General features: G+C 41.6%; 1 protein-coding gene across 8 annotated transcripts in view; it reads left to right on the top strand.

Moving 5' to 3' along the window:
- FOXP2 (forkhead box P2) overlaps positions 1-19,193 on the top strand; it is a 919,977-nt gene that overhangs the window by 643,756 nt on the left and 257,028 nt on the right. For 7 of the 8 annotated variants that reach the window (XM_060244871.1, XM_060244870.1, XM_060244872.1 and 4 more), the window contains one exon: positions 4,896-4,985. The exons of the other annotated variant lie outside the window; for it this stretch is intronic. In XM_060244871.1, the coding sequence (XP_060100854.1) occupies positions 4,896-4,985 (90 nt within the window). The remainder of the gene's footprint in view (positions 1-4,895; positions 4,986-19,193) is intronic. 8 annotated transcript variants of the gene reach the window in all.

Raw genomic sequence — 19,193 nt, 5'->3', positions numbered from 1 at the left:
TTCAATGGGAACATGCCCAGGAAACAGTTTTTTAGGATTAGAACAAAGTTGGAGTCCAGTAGCACCTTTAAGACCAACAAAGTTTTTAGGATTGCACTGTTAAATATCCTAGCTTCTTGATGGAATCTGACCTTTGTAACTTCAATTTCAACTTTCTTTTACAGAAATGGGATTGTAACTCAGTGTGACAATACAGATTTTGCATGCATAATGTCTCAGCTTTGAACCCCATCATCTCCAGATAAATGATCTGAGACAGTAGTTGCTGGAAGTGACATCCATCTGAGACCCTGGAGAGCCACTGCCAGGCAGAGCAGACCACCATGGACTAGAAGGAGTTATGGTCTGGCTCACTATAAGACAACTACATGTTTTATATTCATGTAACTAATTTGCTCTTCTCCCCCACCCCCGCCCCCACAAAAAAAGAATCCCCTCTGTGGAAATTAAAGTTGGCTTCTGGGCAATTTTCCACTCACATTAATGTCGATAGTGTTCTGGACACTGTTAACTGAATGGTATTGGAGTTAATGCTTACATCTTGCTAAAAGAAAGCTTGGTTTTACATTACGTAGTAAAAGTTAAAATATCCTGTTAACAAAATGGTGAAGAAAAATAATCTCTTGAGACAAGTCCTCCCCCCACCCCTTTCTGGTTATCTGCAAAGTATACGCCCATTGTCAGTTTAACAGGGTAGTGCTTGTATAAACATTCTTGTTTCGCCTGTTCCTTGTAATGGTTTCTTGTATCGTATTTCTTCTGACCCCGCTATCTGAAACCAATTATAGGAGATCCATTTGGACTGCATCTATTTTCATAAGAAGCACAGGCAGCAGAGATGAATATCAACATCAAATATGATTCTGAGTGCTTTGTTATTTATGTTTCAGAGAGATTTTGTAGCCTTCAGCTCTCAAGAATGTGTCACGCTGTGCTGTTTATACATTGAAGATATTAATGGCCATAGATGTCATTTTCATTTTAACATCTAAAATGCAACAGGCTGATAGGTTAAACATTCCTGTTTTTAATGGAACAGTATGAGTGATATCTGTTTTTTTTTTAAAAAAAAGTAGAGGAAAGAGAGGGAAAAACTCATTTTTAAAAAGTGGAATACAATTTATGTACATTATTTACTAGCCACTAGTACCGCTAAATTGCTTAAAGTCTGTAAAGCAGTTATTAGGTATTCTAAAGTGCAAATCCCACCCTTCCAAATAAATCTCACTGGCTTCTAAATTTTTGTACAGCTTAAATAAACAATGATATCCTTAGCTTTGTAAAACTTTAAAATAATTGAATGTATTTTTATTTTGTATTTTTATTTTTCTTAATTTTGGACAAGTACAAAAGAAAAATGTAATGTTAGCTCATGAATATTTTATGACAGTGACTTTGTAAACCATATGGCCCAAATTCTAATATAACTTATTCTAAAATCAGATTGCCATTATTTTTACTATAGATCTGAATTCTCTATAGTTTTTCATCTCTTACTTCTCTACACTTTTAATGAATTAGTTTACTTTGTTAAACATAAACTGCCTGCCTACTTTATTTATTTATTGTATTAAAACATTTATACGCCACCCTTTCTCATGTTAATCTCTAACAAATGTTATTGGAATCTGGATATATATTTGACCCCCTCACAACCCTTTAACCTGTTGCTCATTTAACAATTCAAAATAATTTTGATTAGGAGATGTCATTCATTCTAGTTAGTTTTCTAGAGCAAAGAGTCTGTATAAATTTGTAGAATTTTAATGAATGTTATATGGAATTAATTCTTTCACGTCATATGGTAGAATTAGTACATCTTTTAGAATCAATCATTTCAATGAGAAACAAATAAATTATCAAGCCTTACCAGAGCCTAATAGTTTCTGCACATATAATGTAGAATCAAAAAACATTTTCAATTGTTTAAGAGACTTTGCTCTGAAATATAAAACCTGCAGAAAATGCTATAATAGATGGCATAATAAACAGTGTTTCCTTGTGATTTATATCAGAACCTTTTGAAATTGTGCCCTGTTGTTTTTGAGTGTCTTTTGCTTACTTATGATCTATACTGCCATGATATATTAACTGAAGTTTAGGTTATCACCATTTCTAAGTCGCTATACCTTGAAGCTTAAGGCTATACTTATAATTACAATTTCTGTAGAACAAGATAATTTAAGTATCACTGCCTTTCATGCAGGCATGTGTCATAATGTTCCTCTTTCCTTTTTATGAAATGTGTCTTCCTCCATAACAGTTTGAAATAATGCTATTGTAACAAGGACGTTGTACAGATGTGCCAGCCATATCTTGAGCAATTAAATAGCAGTTGACTTCACTATGGGGAGTCCATGCTGCTCTTATCTGCTGCTCAAGTAAAATACACCTAGAAGGATGATGTTTGTTGTGTACCCAAAAGATTAATTCTTTCAAAAATATAGGGGAGGGAGGGAATTGCAATTTGGAAATAACTCACAGACTTTATCATTTTAATTTATTGGATGTCAATGCTGATATAACATTTGCATATTCTGTTGGTAGGGAGCCAATCAGATGATACTTTCAGGCATGCTTCCTCCCCATTCCAAAATTAATTTGTTCCTCCCTCCCTACTTTCTATTGTCAGCATTAACCATGGTTTAGTTTCACGTCCATTGATGTTGATAATGACTTAAAATACACATGCTTCCCTCACATTCCAGAATTTGGAAATCTCTAGTTTCAGGAGGCTACCAGAGAATCTGATTTACTCTAACTAACTGTAGCTAATATCATTGCCTATGTAATTAAATTAACCTAGGGAATGAGAAGCAGGATATGAAGGGGGAAAGAGAAAGCTGTTCGTCCAGTCATTAATGTCAAATGATTAATTTCAAGGAGCCCTTATTATGCTTAAGTGGGACCAGAGCTTTTTTTGTAGCAGAAACTCCTTTGTATATTAGGCCACACACCCCTGATGCAGCCAATCCTCCAAGAGTTTACAGGGCTCTTCTTACAGGGCTTACTGTAAGCTCCAGGAGGATTGGCTACATCAAGGGTGTGTGGCCTAATATGCAAAGGAGTGAGTTCCTGCTGCAAAAAAAGGCCTGAGTAGGACCAAAGCAGGGAGGTATCTGAGGCGCAGCAGTAGCCCCATACTCCTCTGCCACCTCACTCCATAAATGCTTTCCTGCTCACAGTACCACTGCCCCTTTCCTGTTTTAGCTGTATGCCACCGTGTTCCAAAATGATATTCATTTAATAAACAAAGCCAATTATCTAAGGCATAATTGCTCCTCAGTTTCTGATAAATGAGGCCCTTTTCTTAGCAAGCTTCTGCCCAAGAGATCCTCACTTAAAATCCTATTGTGCTTGCTTTTTGAAAGCAACTAGCTGTCATTCCTTGCCTTCAGAATGCTCTGCCTGTGTAAGGCTCACTCTGATCTGTAACAGAAATCTGCAGACACAATATGAAGATTGTTTGGGGATATGTGTGTGACAGTGTTGAAAGTATGTTCTGCAGTCTTGTACCAGAGCCTTTTATGGACAGACAAGTCGGTGCTCTTTGGAACTGGTGATAGTGCATGCAGTTTGTTTACTTTGGTTCGCTTTGTCTGCCTGCCTTTTCTTTCCTTCCTGAAAACCTGTGTGGAGCCAGACTGTAGCAGCCCTCTCTGTCTTTTCATAATTGATCAGGGGATGACTGCTTTCCCTGAGGGTTAAGACGTGGCAACTTTTTCTGTTTGCTCAGCATCTCAATGCAGAAGTTCAAACATTGTTCACACCAGCTGGCAGTGTAATGCCATATGCACATCTTGTCAAAGCAACTGTTGTCATGGATACTGGAAACTACCTTAAAAATGAGCTCATTTGAGTCTAATCAAAATTGTACCTTTCTCTGTTAGATTGGTGGCGATTTTGGGGTGAATGCTGATCAAAAAATGTTTCTTGGTATGGAACAGCCTCTCATGATACTTGTACGATATGTGTGCTTGTGTGTGTGTATTTTCAGAGTACAGTGTTGAAACTCACAGGGAAAAAAAACCTGAAGAATGTTACATAGGTTTGTTTTTTTTGGGGGGAGGGGGGTTCTTTTAAAAACTTTGCTTTGCATTACTTGTTCCCCTTGTATAGACAGCGTTTTAAAGTGAACACTTTTCTAGTAATTGGCCTCACATGTACATTTCTAGGACTTAGTTGTATTTTCTGCTGAAAAGATGATGAAAATGCTTTATTTTGATTGCAGTGCTATCATCCACAGGAGCAAACCTGATTGGCTAAGTAGTGATTTCTTTGTTCTTAGAGTTTACTAAGAATGCAAATGAAAGCCACTTAATTTTATTTGGCATTAAAATTTCACTTTATTTTGTCAAACGAGAGGTTTGCCTGTGAATTGTAAGTACAAAAAAAAGTGTTTTTAATCTTCAATGAATATAATTAATTCATTTTTTCAAGATAATCTGATGTTGATTTGTCAAATTTAATTACAGCTTCCGGTAACACTTGAAGTCTACTTCTTTTGCTTAAAAATTGTAATATGAAAATGCAAATTGGATGGTGATTTACCAGGGTGTGAGCATTTTAGCTAAACACTTAAAAGACAAGTTCCTTGTGGAGATGAGGCTATTGATGCAGTTTATGATTTTTCCTCTTCAAGCACTTTATACAAATTAATGCTATTTCCTTGAGGATTTGTTGCACATATATACTTTTTTTTAATGAACTCTACCATAAGTAGCTTCTGTAGATTTTTCTGGGGGAGTTTAAAGAATATGTGAAGTCTCATGCCTTCTTTGCGAATCTTTGAAGATCAGTTTTTGCTTGAGTAACATTAGGTAAGTTATAAGAAATAACATTTTCAATGAAACATTTTTTTAAAAAAATTCTTTTAATATTGTCTTTACTTTCAGGCATTGCAGGCAGCAAGGCAGCTGCTTTTACAGCAACAGACAAGTGGGCTGAAGTCTCCCAAAAGCAGTGATAAACAGAGACCACTGCAGGTCAGTAAAGCATCTTTATAACTAATGCCTGAAGCTGGTTGCTCAGGCACACCTAAATGCATTCATAATAGACTTCGGTACCTCTTGCATATGTTTTGTTTGTTTATTTGTTTTTGCAAAATGCCTTGGCTTATGTCTCAATACTCTGTGTTTTTGTTTTAAGAAAACCATTATACAAGCGGATGAAGCTCTTCTATATTAGCTTATAGTGGCTTAAAAGGTCACACAGAATTAAGCAGAGCAAGCTTGGCTCCCATAGCTGCAATACAAAGAATCTTTCTATGAGCAATTAGAGAAGTTTGTACACATTCTTCAGTCTAAAAGGATTAGAGCCCAATGATAAAACTCAAAAGCTTCCTGAACAATTAACCAAATTTGCAAAGTGCAGCCTCTCCTCCTTTTAGAAACAAGGTATAATATTGTATTGGTTGTGCATTTATTTTTTTAAAAAAAACTATATGTACACATGTGTAGTGTGGGGGATCTGAAAACAATGCTTTTATTATGTGCTTTAAGCTGTTTTTCATAATTTTAATGGACAAATATGCACAGTTTATAAATGTGCTATCTAGTTAATCCAGTTGGAGATGGGTTGAGATGATAACTGTTTCGTGCTAATAATGAAGATGGGTGCTAGTAACAAGAACTAGCGTTGATTTGTTTGACATGACACAAATATTTTGTATATTTGTCCTGAAAAAAATAAGGTTCTTAAGGTCTGTATAACTGAACATTAGAAAAATGTGTCCTTCCCCACACAGGGGAATATAATCTATAGCTTTATTCTAGTTTTAAGTATGTTAAAGATTTTTTCCCTCCTGATACGATATCACAGTTTCCAAAAAGATTTCGGAATTTCTAGATTTGATTTTCTTAATCAAAATGTCACAGTTCTTACCTATAGACTGTTAAAATCTGCTTTTGTGGGGCATTCCTTGATGTAGGGAATGGAATGGCTGTCAGCTAAAATCTGTCCCACATGTTCACAAATTGTAGATCCAAGCCTATCGGTTGTGCAGGGATTATTTCATTCATTGTATGCTGGTTCTTCAGCATCATTTGTATCTTTGACTGGGCTTCATTCTCCTTCTTGGATTAGTCACATGAACTGTCCCACCCAGTAGTTAAACAGATTGTGACAGTTTTACATGACCAGATTTGACTGCACAATAATGCTTCATTCTGAGGATGAGGGAATGGCATCAAGGTGCTATTAAACTCTGGGCACAGAAACAGTTGGCGCTGTGCTCACTGTGCCCTTCACCTCACCCGCTTCAAATCCCTGTTTAGAATCATGTGTGAACTAAACAAACACATGTTCACCAAGGAGCTTGCCTTGGGACATCATGGCAAATGGGAGTTTGATCAAGCTGAGAATTGTTCAAAGACTGCACACTAATATGGAGGTTGGAGGAGCAAAGGGCATGTATGGGGATAGCAACAAACTTCATGTGTGTCTAGTTGGAGTTTATTTGCAGCTCATCATAACATCTGAATGCAACCAATGTGAAATAGTAAGTGGACATTTTTGTAAGGAATGCTGAAAAAAACTAAAAAAGAGAGGTTTTTTTTTTTTTAAATGATGAAACTAAGCATTTTTAGCTCAGGAGAGAGTGTTACAGTTCTGAGGGTAGGGACTTTGAAGCAGGGACTCAAGTCTGTGCTAAGTAACACAGTCTTCCATTGCTCTAGTGTAGCTGTGAATATTCAGGAGCTCTGTTGCTGGTTATGTGGGTTATTCACAGATCACTCTCTTTTTTGTGGAGTTGTATACTTTCTACTGGAGACGGTAGACTTGCTTTTTCTGGGTGATGCAAATGAGCAGAGTTTCTCTTCTTGCTAAGCCTGTGTATGCAGTAATCAGTAATTATAACTTTTTGAACTGGTCCTTAATGACGACCTCTTGTTCATCCCTTGAACAAATAAAGGGAAAACGGAAGGTTGGACAGCATGCTCATGGTTGAATTTACCATTGTTTTCTTTTTAATATAGCACTGTGGGGGTTGCCAGTTTGATCAGCACAGTAGTAGGGAAGGGAATATTTAACCATTTACTCCTGCTCCATTTTCCTGATGAAAATCGTCTTCTCCCAACTGTCAAGTTGCTTCATGGCAGGGGCAAATACAGCGTTTTGCAGTTTAGCCAAATTAATATGAATTGAATTTAGAAGTAATTAACCAAGAATGTCAGTAGATGAAAGAAAGCAAAACCAGTCAGGGAAGAGGTTGGTATTTAATGTTCAAGGTAAAGCAAATTTGATTGCAACATTGCCTCAGCAAGTGAGATGTGCACACTTAGATCACAGTTTCTACAAGGAGAGAAATAATAAAAAGGAATGCATTGATTTATCAATACAAAGGAATGCATTGATTTATAATCAATTGGCTTTGGGAAGTAGTCTCCATAGGGTTCTTTCAGATATTCATTCAAATTCCAGTAAGATGTAGCCAGTCAATAGAGTTCTAATCCTGCGGAAGTGCGATTAGCACCAGTTTCATGAACCGGTTTGCACAGGAGCTTCTCCCAGGGTCCTAGAGGCTCCAAAATCACGGGGCATCTCCAGCTGACTCTCTTCTACCTGCCCACCATGTTTGGTGAAGATTAGACTTTGGGGGTCCAAGTTACAGAACCCCAAACAAGGTGCCCCCAAGAAAGTGCTTGTTGGAGAAATGTCAGATGCGGTTCAGAAGTGCATAGAACAGACCACCCTCCATCCAACTGAAAATGTGATCACCCTGCCTGGGCCCAGGAGCCATCTGCACACCTCGGGTGCTTGCTTCTACCTGGTCCCACCCTCCCTCCATCTGCAGACTGTCAAAGTGATTACCGAGCGGGGCCAAACCTCCCACCTGGGACCCAGGAGCTACCTGCATGCTTACAGGTGGCTGTTTATTCTGGACAACCCACTACTGACATGGCAACTGCTTGGCAGGGCAAACACTCCTGCCCAGGGTTTGGGAGGCTTCCCCAGACTCTGTCTTCCTGGGCCCACCCTCCCTCACCGTATGGCTGGCTATATAGGCAATGTTATAATTGGGCATACCCAACTCTCCCACTCTTCCTGGAGCCTGGGAGCAACCTGCAGAGTGGGTGATTGTGTCTCCCTGAACCCCCCCCCCCCACCTTACAGCCAACATGATAACTGGGCAAGCCCAACCCTCCCACCTGGGACTTACCCACAGGTTTGCCGGTGGCTGCTTCTCCCTGGGCCCACCCTATTATTATTATTATTATTATTATTATTAGTTTATTTATATTCCACCCATTCCCCCATTGGAGGTTCAGAGCGGAGTACAGCAAATAAAAATAAAATCATAATAAAACCAATTACAACATTCATTAAAGTGCAGCAAGATGATTCAGCAAGATGGCATGACAGCAAAGTGGTATAGCACAAAATAGTACCGCAATACAGCATCACAGTACAGTAGTGCAGCAGAGCAGTAGGGGGGAGGCCAACCGATCAATAAATAGATGCCACTGCCTCATCCAAAGACCTGGTGGAACAGCTTCGTTTTGCAGCCCCTATAAAAGGCCAGCAAGCCAGGTAGGGCCCGGATCTCCATAAGGAGCTGATTCCATCAGGTCGGGGCCAGGACTGAGAAAGTCCTGGCCCTGATAGAGGCAAGACAGGCATCTCTTGGGCTGGGGACTATCAGAAGATCTTGGGAGGCCGAACGAAGCAACCTCCATGGTATATATGGGAGGAGACGGTTCTGTAGGTATGTTGGTCCTAGGCCACGCAGGGCCTTAAAAGTCAAAAGGGCCTTGAAATGGATCCGGTACTCTATAGGCAGCCAGTGCAGGTCATGGAGCGCCAGCCGTATGCTCACCTGTACAGGTGATGCAGTCAGCAGGCGAGCTGTCGCATTCTGCACCTGCTGCAGTTTCCGGATCAGTTTCAGGGGTAGGCCAGCGTAGAGCGAGTTACAGTAGTCCAGCCTGAAAGTCACCATTGCATGGGTCACTGTAGCCCAGTCTTGGGGGGTACGTATGGTGCTAGCTGCCTGATCTGCCATAGATGGGAAAAAGCAGACCCAGCAGCCACTGTGATCTGGGCCTCCAAGGAGAGGGAGGCGTCCAGAATCACCCTCAGACTCGTCACCTGTTGGTACCAGAACGGCACCGCCCGGGGCTGGGAGCTGGATGCACGAACCCCCCCCCCCTCGATTCAGGTACAGGACCTCTGTCTTAGTTGGATTTAACTTCAGTCTACTCTGCTGTAATCATCCAGCCACGGCTCGTAATGTCTCGGACAGCAGTTCAGGAGCGGAAGATGGTCTGCCATCCATCAACAGATAGAGCTGGGTGTCATCAGCATACTGGTGACAGCCCAGTCCAAAACCTTGGGCAATCTGGGCATGGGGGCGCATATAGAGGTTAAATAATATGGGCAAGAGAATAGCTCCCTGCGGCACTCCACATATAAGTGGGTGCTGCAGGGAGGTCTGCTCGCCTTTGTCCCTGTTCCCGGAGGAAGGATGAAAACCATTGCAAGCCTACCTCCCGAACCCTGGCAATGGCAAGTCGGTGGGTCAAGAGGTCGTAGTTGACTGTGTCAAATGCTGCTGATAGGTCAAGAAGAATCAGCAGCGCTGACTTGCCTTGGTCCAGATACCTTCTTAGGTCATCTGTGAGGGCAACTAATACCATCTCCATCCCATGGCCTGGGCGGAAACCGGACTGGAATGGGTCCAGGGCAAATGTTTCATCCAGGAAAACCTGCAGCTGCTCTGCTGCCACTTTCTCAACCACCTTTTCCGGGAACAGCAGGTTTGAAACTGGGCAGTAGTTAGCTCTAGGATCTAGGGAAGGTTTTTCAGAAGTGGCCAAATTACAGCCTCCTTTAACATATCTGGGAATGTCCCACTTCTCAGGGACAGGCTAACAATATCATCCAGAGAGCCCCTGATATCATCCTGGCAAGTTTTCACAAGCCAGGATGGAAAGGGGCCCAGGGGGCAGGTGGTAGGCTTCACCACAGCCAGGATCCTGTCTACATCCTCCAATGTGAGTTGATTGAAGCGGTCCAGTGTTGGACCATCCAGTGGCCAAGGGACTTCCAGTTCACATACTGTATCAACTGTGGCTGGGAGGTGCTGATGGAGAGTCAAGATTTTATCTGCAAAATATGTTGCGAAAGCCTCAGAGCCAATATCCAGTTCCCTATCTTTTTGTTGCTCATTGACACAATGACAGCTGGGCAGCCCAACCTTTTCACCCTTCCCAGGACCCAGGAGTCACTCACAGTGTAATAGGTAGTGCTGACCCCAGGCCCACCCCCCTATGGGCAACATGATAACTGGATGGGGCCAACCCTCCATCACTGTGCAGCTGGTCATATGAGCAACATGATAATTGGGCAGGGCCAACCCCCCTGCCTGGGGTCCAGGACCCATCCACAGCATAAAGGGTTTTGCCTCCCTAGGCCCACCCTCCCCCTATGGGCAATGTGATAACTGCCCAGGGCCTGGGAGCCATCCAGAGAGCAGGTGGCTGTGTCTGCCTGGGCCCTCCATCCAGGCAGGCACCCAAGGAGCCCCAAAGGAGAAGTGGGATGAGGTATGACATGGAGAAGAGTAAGAGACCCAGGCACTAACTCTGGAATCAGGCAAGCACCCACAATGATCAGACTCAAAGATGAAGTGGGGTTAGGTTTGAAATGGAGAACAGTCAAGGGAAGGCACCCTACTCAGTAACGCTTGAACCAGGCAGGCACTCCCCCTCCCCCCCGGAGAACAGGGGTGGTGCTTGAAATGAAGAGAAGTAAGACACCCAGGCAGTAACTAAGTTGAAGCCCCCCCCCACAGAGAAACAGCCCCAAAACAAAAACACTCAAAGAACAATCACTCCAATGCAACCTAAAGGAGGGGGAGGAGTAAAATCAAAAGAGAAGAGAAAGCTGACAGCAGCAAACGCCACCAAATCAATATTCTTGCTATGTGAAAGAGGAATTCAATCTCAATTTCCCTGGAACACTTTGGTAGTCCAAAGAGCTGTCATTCCTCTGTGCAGTTTGTCATTCCAGTCATAGAACTCTGAGCCTGTTCCTAGGGGCTGTCATTCCTCTTCACCCTGTCATTCCATTCCTAGAACACTTCTGCTACTCCCAAGGTCAGTCATTCTACCCTAAGCAGTCTGTCTGGGCCCAGAGACCTTAATGGAAAATCTACTCAGCATTTTCTTTGCAACTTTTCTGTGCTGCAGTGTATTTCACCGGAGCTCATGCAAGTCATTTGTCATTCCTTGCTCCCATTATCTCCCATGGGCCTTCAAGCCTCTCCCATTTTTTCCAGTGGGCAGTCCTGTAATTTCTTTTAGTTCATCCCCTATGTGAAAGTGGAATTCAGTCCAGATTTTCCCACTCTTTTCACCAAACAAACAAACAAGAACTGAATAATGACACAGCGGAACACAGGGCAAAGCTAAGCCCCGTAGCCCCTGACTGAGTAGGTTAGCTAAGCAACCCACCACCACCACCACACCCAGCAGCAAAGCTCTTTCATGCACCAGTACACCTGCTCCATCCTAAACCACCACACCCTCCCAACAAAGAGAATGCACATGTGTCCAATGCTTATATACATCACCCCTCCCATTACAAGCAATGGGAAGGGAACTGTTATTGGCAGGCAGCATTGCCTTTCAACTTTTTCGTTTCACTTTCTGAGCCACTCCAAGCCATGCCCAAAAGCTCAGATATTTGTTCAGCAAACATATGGCTGAAGAACCTCAGCTCATGAGCCTTGAAGCAGGCAAGGTTCAGTTTGGGTTTTCACTAATTCCCAGTTCATGCCCATCCCTCGATATGTATGCATAGGATAGGAGTGAAAATGGGTTGTCTTTTATTCAGTTTAAGCAGGATTCTTGTGTTTTTGTGCTGGTATATATTCTATAGCTTCTTTTTGTGCATGCTCTTTTAAAAGATTGCTTGATTTAATTTACATATATGTTGTGAATTTTGCTGTGAGCATAAAATACTTTTAAAGCCACATAGTTACATAGAGATTTCGATAACAAGGCCGTGGAGCTTTTAAATTTCTGTCACAAACTGTGAAAACAAAAGCTTCCATTGTTCATTGTGCAGTAGAAATTTATATCTAACATGCTGTATTTGGCCAAATACCTAGGTCATAAAATATTAGTGTTCTATTACTTTATTATGCCAGATTTAATGTGAACTCATGCCAAAGTTTCACTGAAAGAATTCTTGATGCAATTGTGTGTACAATAAACCTTTAAAAGCCAAGAGCACCAAAATTATTGCAATTCTAAACATTTTTGTGCAGAAGTCTCACAGAATTCACTTACTTACTCAGAAGTAACCAGATCTGGGATTCGCATTGCCTATGATTAAGTGAACTAGGAGAATCAATATAACCCACTAAAAAGCTAAAGGTTTCACATTAGTGTATTTTTTATTTCATGTATTTTGGCACAATTGACAAATTTGGCAGTTGGAGACAGGTTGGAACAGCATTATGAATTTAATAAAAAAACCTAATAAAACTTTATACCTTGCTCATACATATGCAAGCAGATGGGGAATATTAGGTAATACCTGCTGTCATATTTCCTGTGTTAAATTTGAAAGAGGAGCTAATGTCTATAGATGCGGTGTTTATTTTGCTTCTATTTCTATTCTACACATGTTTTATTTTATTATGCAATAATTTAACATATAATTTGCTTTTATTATATTTACAAACCCACCAATGGCACATCTGGAAATAGTGCAGCAATACAAGAACTGGCTTAGGAGCTCTGTTTAAAAAAAAATCAAACAACACCATGGAATTTGTGTAGAAGAATTTGGATGTTCTTCCGAGGCAGCAGTTCTGTTTTTTTTTAAAAAATCATTGTGTTAACATTTATTTCATATTCACCATAAGCAACTACTTAATATTGATGGTTGAATTTAAAAATACACATCTTATTGTTAATCTGTTTTAAAGTGTATACCATGACAGAGCTGGTGGCAAAGAAACAATACAGTGGAGCCATTACAGGTGGTCAGAGGCTTGTTAGGATCTGGCCTTTGGGAGGAGGGGACTGCTTGGTGCTCCACTGTTACCATTTTGCTCAACTCTTTGCAGATGAACTCTTTCTCCTCTGTATCGGCCAACAGGACCGGATCTAAATGTTTTTTGAGGGGGGCAAAATTAAAAAATGATGCCCCCTTATGGGCCATTCTGTCTTATGGTCCCATAGAATACAATGGACTCCATACCCAATTTGCAGCCCCCTCTGCCCCTCCCTAATTCCGGCCCTGCTGGCCAACTCTGCATTAGCAGTGACAGAGTTAGAAGGTACCAGTGTGCTGACTTGTGCAGCTGTTTGGGATATATTTCAGTTCATTAAGGCCAACTACCCACTATGACCCTTGCCCTTCCTGGCTACTTAAATGTGCTGGAGGAGGGGAACCGCTGATTATGTAGTCAATTGCTTCTTGAGAGAGGGGTGGTCACACTAGCCTTGAAACAGGCTGTGGTATATCCACTACTAAAAATGTCTACCCTGAACCCAGAAGATTTCACTATTGGCTAGTCTCAAATGTTCTGTTCTTGAACAAAGTGACTGTGCTGGTGGTAGATGGATAACTTCAAGCATTTCTAAATGAGGCGGATTGTATAGTAAGTGTGATAGATGAAAACCTAAGTCTGTTCGGAATTTTTAGAGCTTAACTGAAGAACTTTCCTTTAACCTCTATATACTGTTTTCCTTGTCTGAATCCTTACCTCTCAATAGTTTCTCCCATTAAAAACATTTCAAACTCTGTTCACTTTAAAATGTAAATTGCAAATTTGGTTCAACAGCAGATGAGAAGGAAATTCAAGAAAAAAAATATGTTCACTAGAGACTTTCCCCTTAACTATCTCACATGACAGATCTATGACATGCTTTTAAAAGCTTATTTATTTTTCAGATTTTCAGAGTACTTCATATAATCTCAGTAAGCTCCTCAAGTAGGCAATTATTATTTAAACTTGGTAGAGTTTCTAAAGCAGAATTTCTGGGTATCCTTTGGGGTAGCTATTGGGAGTAGAAATCATAGAAAAAATCTCAAAGAATTTATTTATTGTGTGTCATTTGTGTGTATATATATATCGGTGTAAGTGGACTTCAAAGACCAGGACTTTCCTGCTTGCCTTTTCTGCTGTAGCCCACAGTTTGAGGACAAAATGAGGATATGCAGCTTGAGAAGGAAATTAATGGAAATGGTTACTTCCTGTTCCACAAATGGAAATGCCTTTCCATTGAAGGAACTATATGGTTTAATACATGATATGCTATATTGTATTTATTCAGGGCAGGTTGCAACATAAAAACTATACAATAATAAACAAGTTAAAGGTAAAGGGAGTCCCCTGTGCAAGCACCAGTCGTTTCCGACTCTGGGGTCACATCACAACGTTTTCGTAGCAGATTTTTTCAGGATGGTTTGCCATTGCCTTCCCCAGTCCTCTACACTCCCCCCCCCCCAGCAAATTGGGTACTCATTTTACCAACGTCGGAAGGATGGAAGGCTGAATCAACCTTGAGCCAGCTACCTGAACGCAGCTTCTGCCGGGATCAAACTCAGGTCATGAGCAGAGAGTTCAGTCTGCAGTACTGCAGCTTCACCATACTTTGCCGCGGGGCTGTTTAATAAACCAGTGACATCCATTTAAAATAACATTAAGATGATAGATCTTAATTCTTAGGTCTGATCATGTATCTCATACATAACTCTGCTCAGTAAAGGTCCAAGTCAACAGTTTAACTAGAAAGCTTAAGGCAATTTGAGCAGGAGGGGCCAATCCCATATGATATCCACTGCCTTAACTGGAAGCTTGGTGGAATAGCTTCGTCTTACAGGCCCTGTTGAATTACAACACATCCCTCAGGGCCCTGATCTCTATGGGGAGCTTATTCCATTAGGTCAGGGCCAGGGCCAAAAAGGCCCTGGCAGGCCCTGGCCCTAGTTGAGGCTAGATGGATGTCTTTTGGGCACTGTGAGAGAAAGCCCTTAAAGCTTTGGAGCCATTGTGCAAGTTGGCTCCAGAGAAAGCTTCCATTTCCATGTCTTCAGAATCAATGTGTTCAGCTACACCTCCCGAAACCGTTTCTCAGTGGATCTGATCTCAGTCACACTCCCCTAGGGCATATCATGCCTCTTCAGATCCTCCACCTAAGTAGGCTAAAGGTAAAACAAAGGAAAAGTGTAAATCAGCTCCCTAGCAGAACGCTCCCATCTGCACATCTGCTCCCATCTACACTCCATCTGCACTGGGATTCTCCTGCAACCTTGCAGGAGAATCCCAGGTCCCTATGTCCAGGTCCAGGATCCCCACTTGTATCTATCTCTAGTGGGGATAGCTTACCGCATGGCCAGGTTCCACATGAGTCCGATCCAGAGCAAGGAGTACAGGGTTCAATGGCAACAGTTCCATTGTCTCAGCCCAAACCACCTATGCAGTGACCCTCACATCCCTACATGGTGTTCCCCGGATATTTGTATGAATGGGATTACAGTTTTGCAAGCCCCATGAATGTAAGTTTGCATCATTGCCCTCATCAGGTATCATCATATCTGCCTTCAGTGAACATCTTGCACAGGTTGCTTTCTCCTATTTCTGCAGTGAGATGTGAAGAAACAGCAATTGAATCTGCCAGATCTGACACAGCTTCAGATCCAAGCGCAGATGTGAGGACAGGTGAACCATCTCCAGCGTCTCCCATGGAGGATCTCCAAATGTTTGGAGTACAGATTATTCATATGGCCCAGTCTCTCCAGTTAGAAATCATTATCTTGGAGCACAAACCCAAAGATAAGATTCTGAGTAGCCTCTGTTCAGAGTCTCCCAGGATCATTGCTTTCCCGGTACTGAAGGGCTATGAGGACCTCACACAGGAACTGTGGCAAAAACCTGTGTTTCTCTAGCCTACATCCAGGAGGGTAGTAGAACTTCTATAAGATCAAGAAGGAGCCATTTAACTATTTGACAACTCATCCTCTGCCATCCTTCTTGGCTACAGAGAAGATGCAGCCAAAGGGCCATCTGGCTTACCACTCTGCTTCCACAGACAGGGAAGGGAGAAAACTGGAACTCCTGGGTGGAAAATTATTATTCTTCAGCAGCTTTAGGTTTCAAAATTGTGAACTATGGAACCATTATGGCTGGTTATCAGCTTTTCTTATAGGAGAGAATTCTTCTGTTCATGGAACTCCTGCCGGAAGATAAGCATTCCCGTGCTAACGTTTTGCATACAGAGGGCATTAAACTTTTGAGGTAGCAAATTAATGTGGGTTGGCATTCTGCTGATTTGGCTATGGGCCACGGCAAGCTTTATCATACCAAGGCACCACGCATGGATAAAATCAATGGCCTTGCCTAAAGAGACTAGGCTTAAAGTTGATGACTTACCTTTTGAAGATTCCACTCTCTTCTCTTCCAAGACAGATGAGATGCTTTCTCTGATAATGAAGAACAGACAGACAGCTAAGTCCCTAGGAGTCTCACATTCATCCACATCCCAATTTAACCAGAGGTACTTTCTGAGACAGCCATGGAATGAATATCAAAGGGACGACCACTTTTCTGGCCCCTTAGGGTTTCATTATCCTACCCCTACCCCACAACGGGATCACCTAGATTGAATCAGAAACTACTCTTTCCAGAGAGACGACTTCATCCTGGAAATTGTCCTTCTGACTAGGATCACTGGCAGCCCCTGTTGAGTTCAGAGAAAGGCTAGCTATTGCCTCCATAGTCAGATTTGGTTACAAATTAGAATTTAAGTCTATTCCTCCTTGCTCTTCACCTTTAATAGATTAAACCAAATATCTTTGGGTCTTGCCCAGGCTTTGTCCTTCTTAATTGACAAGATCGCCGTAGAAGAGGTTATGGTGTCTCAAGCATCAGAGAGTTTTTTATCTTGTATGTTCCTAGTAGATAAGAAAGATGGGGGAGTTAGACCCATTTTAGACCTCAAAAAGTTAAATGTTTTTCTTCATGTTTCAGAGTTCTGTATTGTGTCCATTCCTTCAGTTTTACAATTGTTAAAATTTAATTGTTGGTTCATCAATATTGATTTGAAGGATGCCTATTTTCATGTTTCAATCCACCCTCAGCATCACAAGTTCTTACGTTTTTCATGTGGGAAATAAATTTTTCAATATACTGTAATATCCTTTGGGCTAGTACTGTACCCAGAGTATTCTCTGTTTAGCCCTAGTTATTGCTTACCTCCATATTGAGGGGTGGGGGGTATTTTGCCATCTATTCCCATATTAAGATTATTGGTTACTGGTGACAGATTCCAAGGACTGATTGTTGAGTCATTGTACTTTTGTATTGGAGACCTTTCAAAGACTAGGACTCTTGGTAAATTGGGATAAATCATGATTAGTCCCATCTCAAAAGATACAATCTATTGGAGCTATGATAGATTCCCTAGTGGGGAAGGATTTTCTGTCTCCCAAAAGGGTACAGGCTATCTTTGCCTTGGTGAGACAGGTCAGATCTCACTGGTTCCAATCAGTTCAGAAAATTCTGCACCTTTTGGGATATATGGCTTCTACCACCACAGGCCTTCCTATGGCTAGGTTACATGTGAACTGGCAGAGACTGACCAAGAGAGAGATCTTGGGGTCGTGGTAGATAACTCACTGAAAATGTCAAGACAGTGTGTGATTGCAATAAAAAAGGCCAACGCCATGCTGGGAATTATTAGGAAGGGAATTGAAAACAAATCAGCCAGTATCATAATGCCCCTGTATAAATCAATGGTGCGGGCTCATTTGGAATACTGTGTGCAATTCTGGTCACCACACCTCAAAAAGGATATTAGAGCATTGGAAAATGTCCAGAAAAGGGCAACTAGAATGATTAAAGGTTTGGAACACTTTCCCTATGAAGAAAGGTTAAAACGCTTGGGGCTCTTTAGCTTGGAGAAACGTCAACTGCAGGCTGACATGATAGAGGTTTACAAGATTATGCATGGGATGGAGAAAGTAGAGAAAAAAGTATTTTTCTCCCTTTCTCACAATACAAGAACTTGAGGGCATTCAGTGAAATTGCTGAGCAGTCAAGTTAAAACAGATAAAAGGAAGTACTTCTTCACCCTAAGGGTCATTAACATATGGAATTCACTGCCACAGGAGGTGGTGGTGACTACAAGCATAGCCAGCTTCAAGAGGGAATTGGATAAAAATATGGATCAGAGGTCCATCAGTGGCTATTAGCCACAGTATATTATTGGAACTGTCTGGGGCAGTGATGCTCTGTATTCTTGGTGCTTTGAGGGGGGGGGGCAAAGTGGAAGGGCTTCTAGACCCACTTTTAAACCTCCTGATGGCACTTGGTTTTTTGTTGTTGTTGTTGTTGGCCCACTGTGTGACAAAGAGTGTTGGACTGGATGGGCCATTGGCCTGATCCAACATGGTTTCTCTTATGTTCTTATGTGCAACTCCTGCATCTCTGATTTCTATCTTGTAGAGCTGGGATTCATGCCAGTATGGCACAGATTCTCTATTCCTAGACCTGTCATTTGTTCTTTATTGTGGTAATCTTCAATTGATAATTTATCCTTGGGGATTTCCTTCAGAGTTTCTGAGCAGGAGGTAGTCCTTACTACAGATGCTTGTCTCTTGTGTTGGGGCACCCACTGTGAGGGATTGTCAGCTAGGGGTACTTGGTTAGAAGATGAGAAGCTGCCACACATTAACATTTTAGAATTGTGAGCAGTTTGTTATGTCCTTAATTGTTTCTCAAATATCCTTCAGAACCAATCCATTCTTGTCCAGATGGACAATACAGTCACAGTGTTTTATGTAAACAAGCAAGGAGTACAGGGTTCAGAGGTCTATGTCAGGAAGCTACTCTTACATATGACACAGCAGTGAAACTCAGTTCTATCCAAATCCTAGGATCCACATCCCGGGGAGTTTAAACATGGAAGCTGACAGATTGATCAGAGCATGAGTGAGGCCACATATTTGGAATCTCTTTTTGACCTCTGAGAGGTTCTGAACATTGACCTTTTTGCAGTGCAAAAGACTTTTTGCAGTGCAAAAAACCAAGTAGGCTGTAAGGTTCTCTCACCTGCTTTGCCATCCATAGAACAAAAGTTTAGTTTAGTTTAGTTTATTAGATTTGTATCCCGCCCTCCCCACTGAAGCAGGCTCAGGGTGGCTCACGGTATGCAATAAAATCACAATAAACA

This window comes from Heteronotia binoei, chromosome 8 (assembly GCF_032191835.1).
Source record: "Heteronotia binoei isolate CCM8104 ecotype False Entrance Well chromosome 8, APGP_CSIRO_Hbin_v1, whole genome shotgun sequence".
Classification (NCBI taxonomy): Eukaryota; Metazoa; Chordata; class Lepidosauria; order Squamata; family Gekkonidae; genus Heteronotia; species Heteronotia binoei.
Note: the sequence above shows the minus strand (reverse complement) of the source record. Positions and strands in the feature narration are given on the sequence as shown.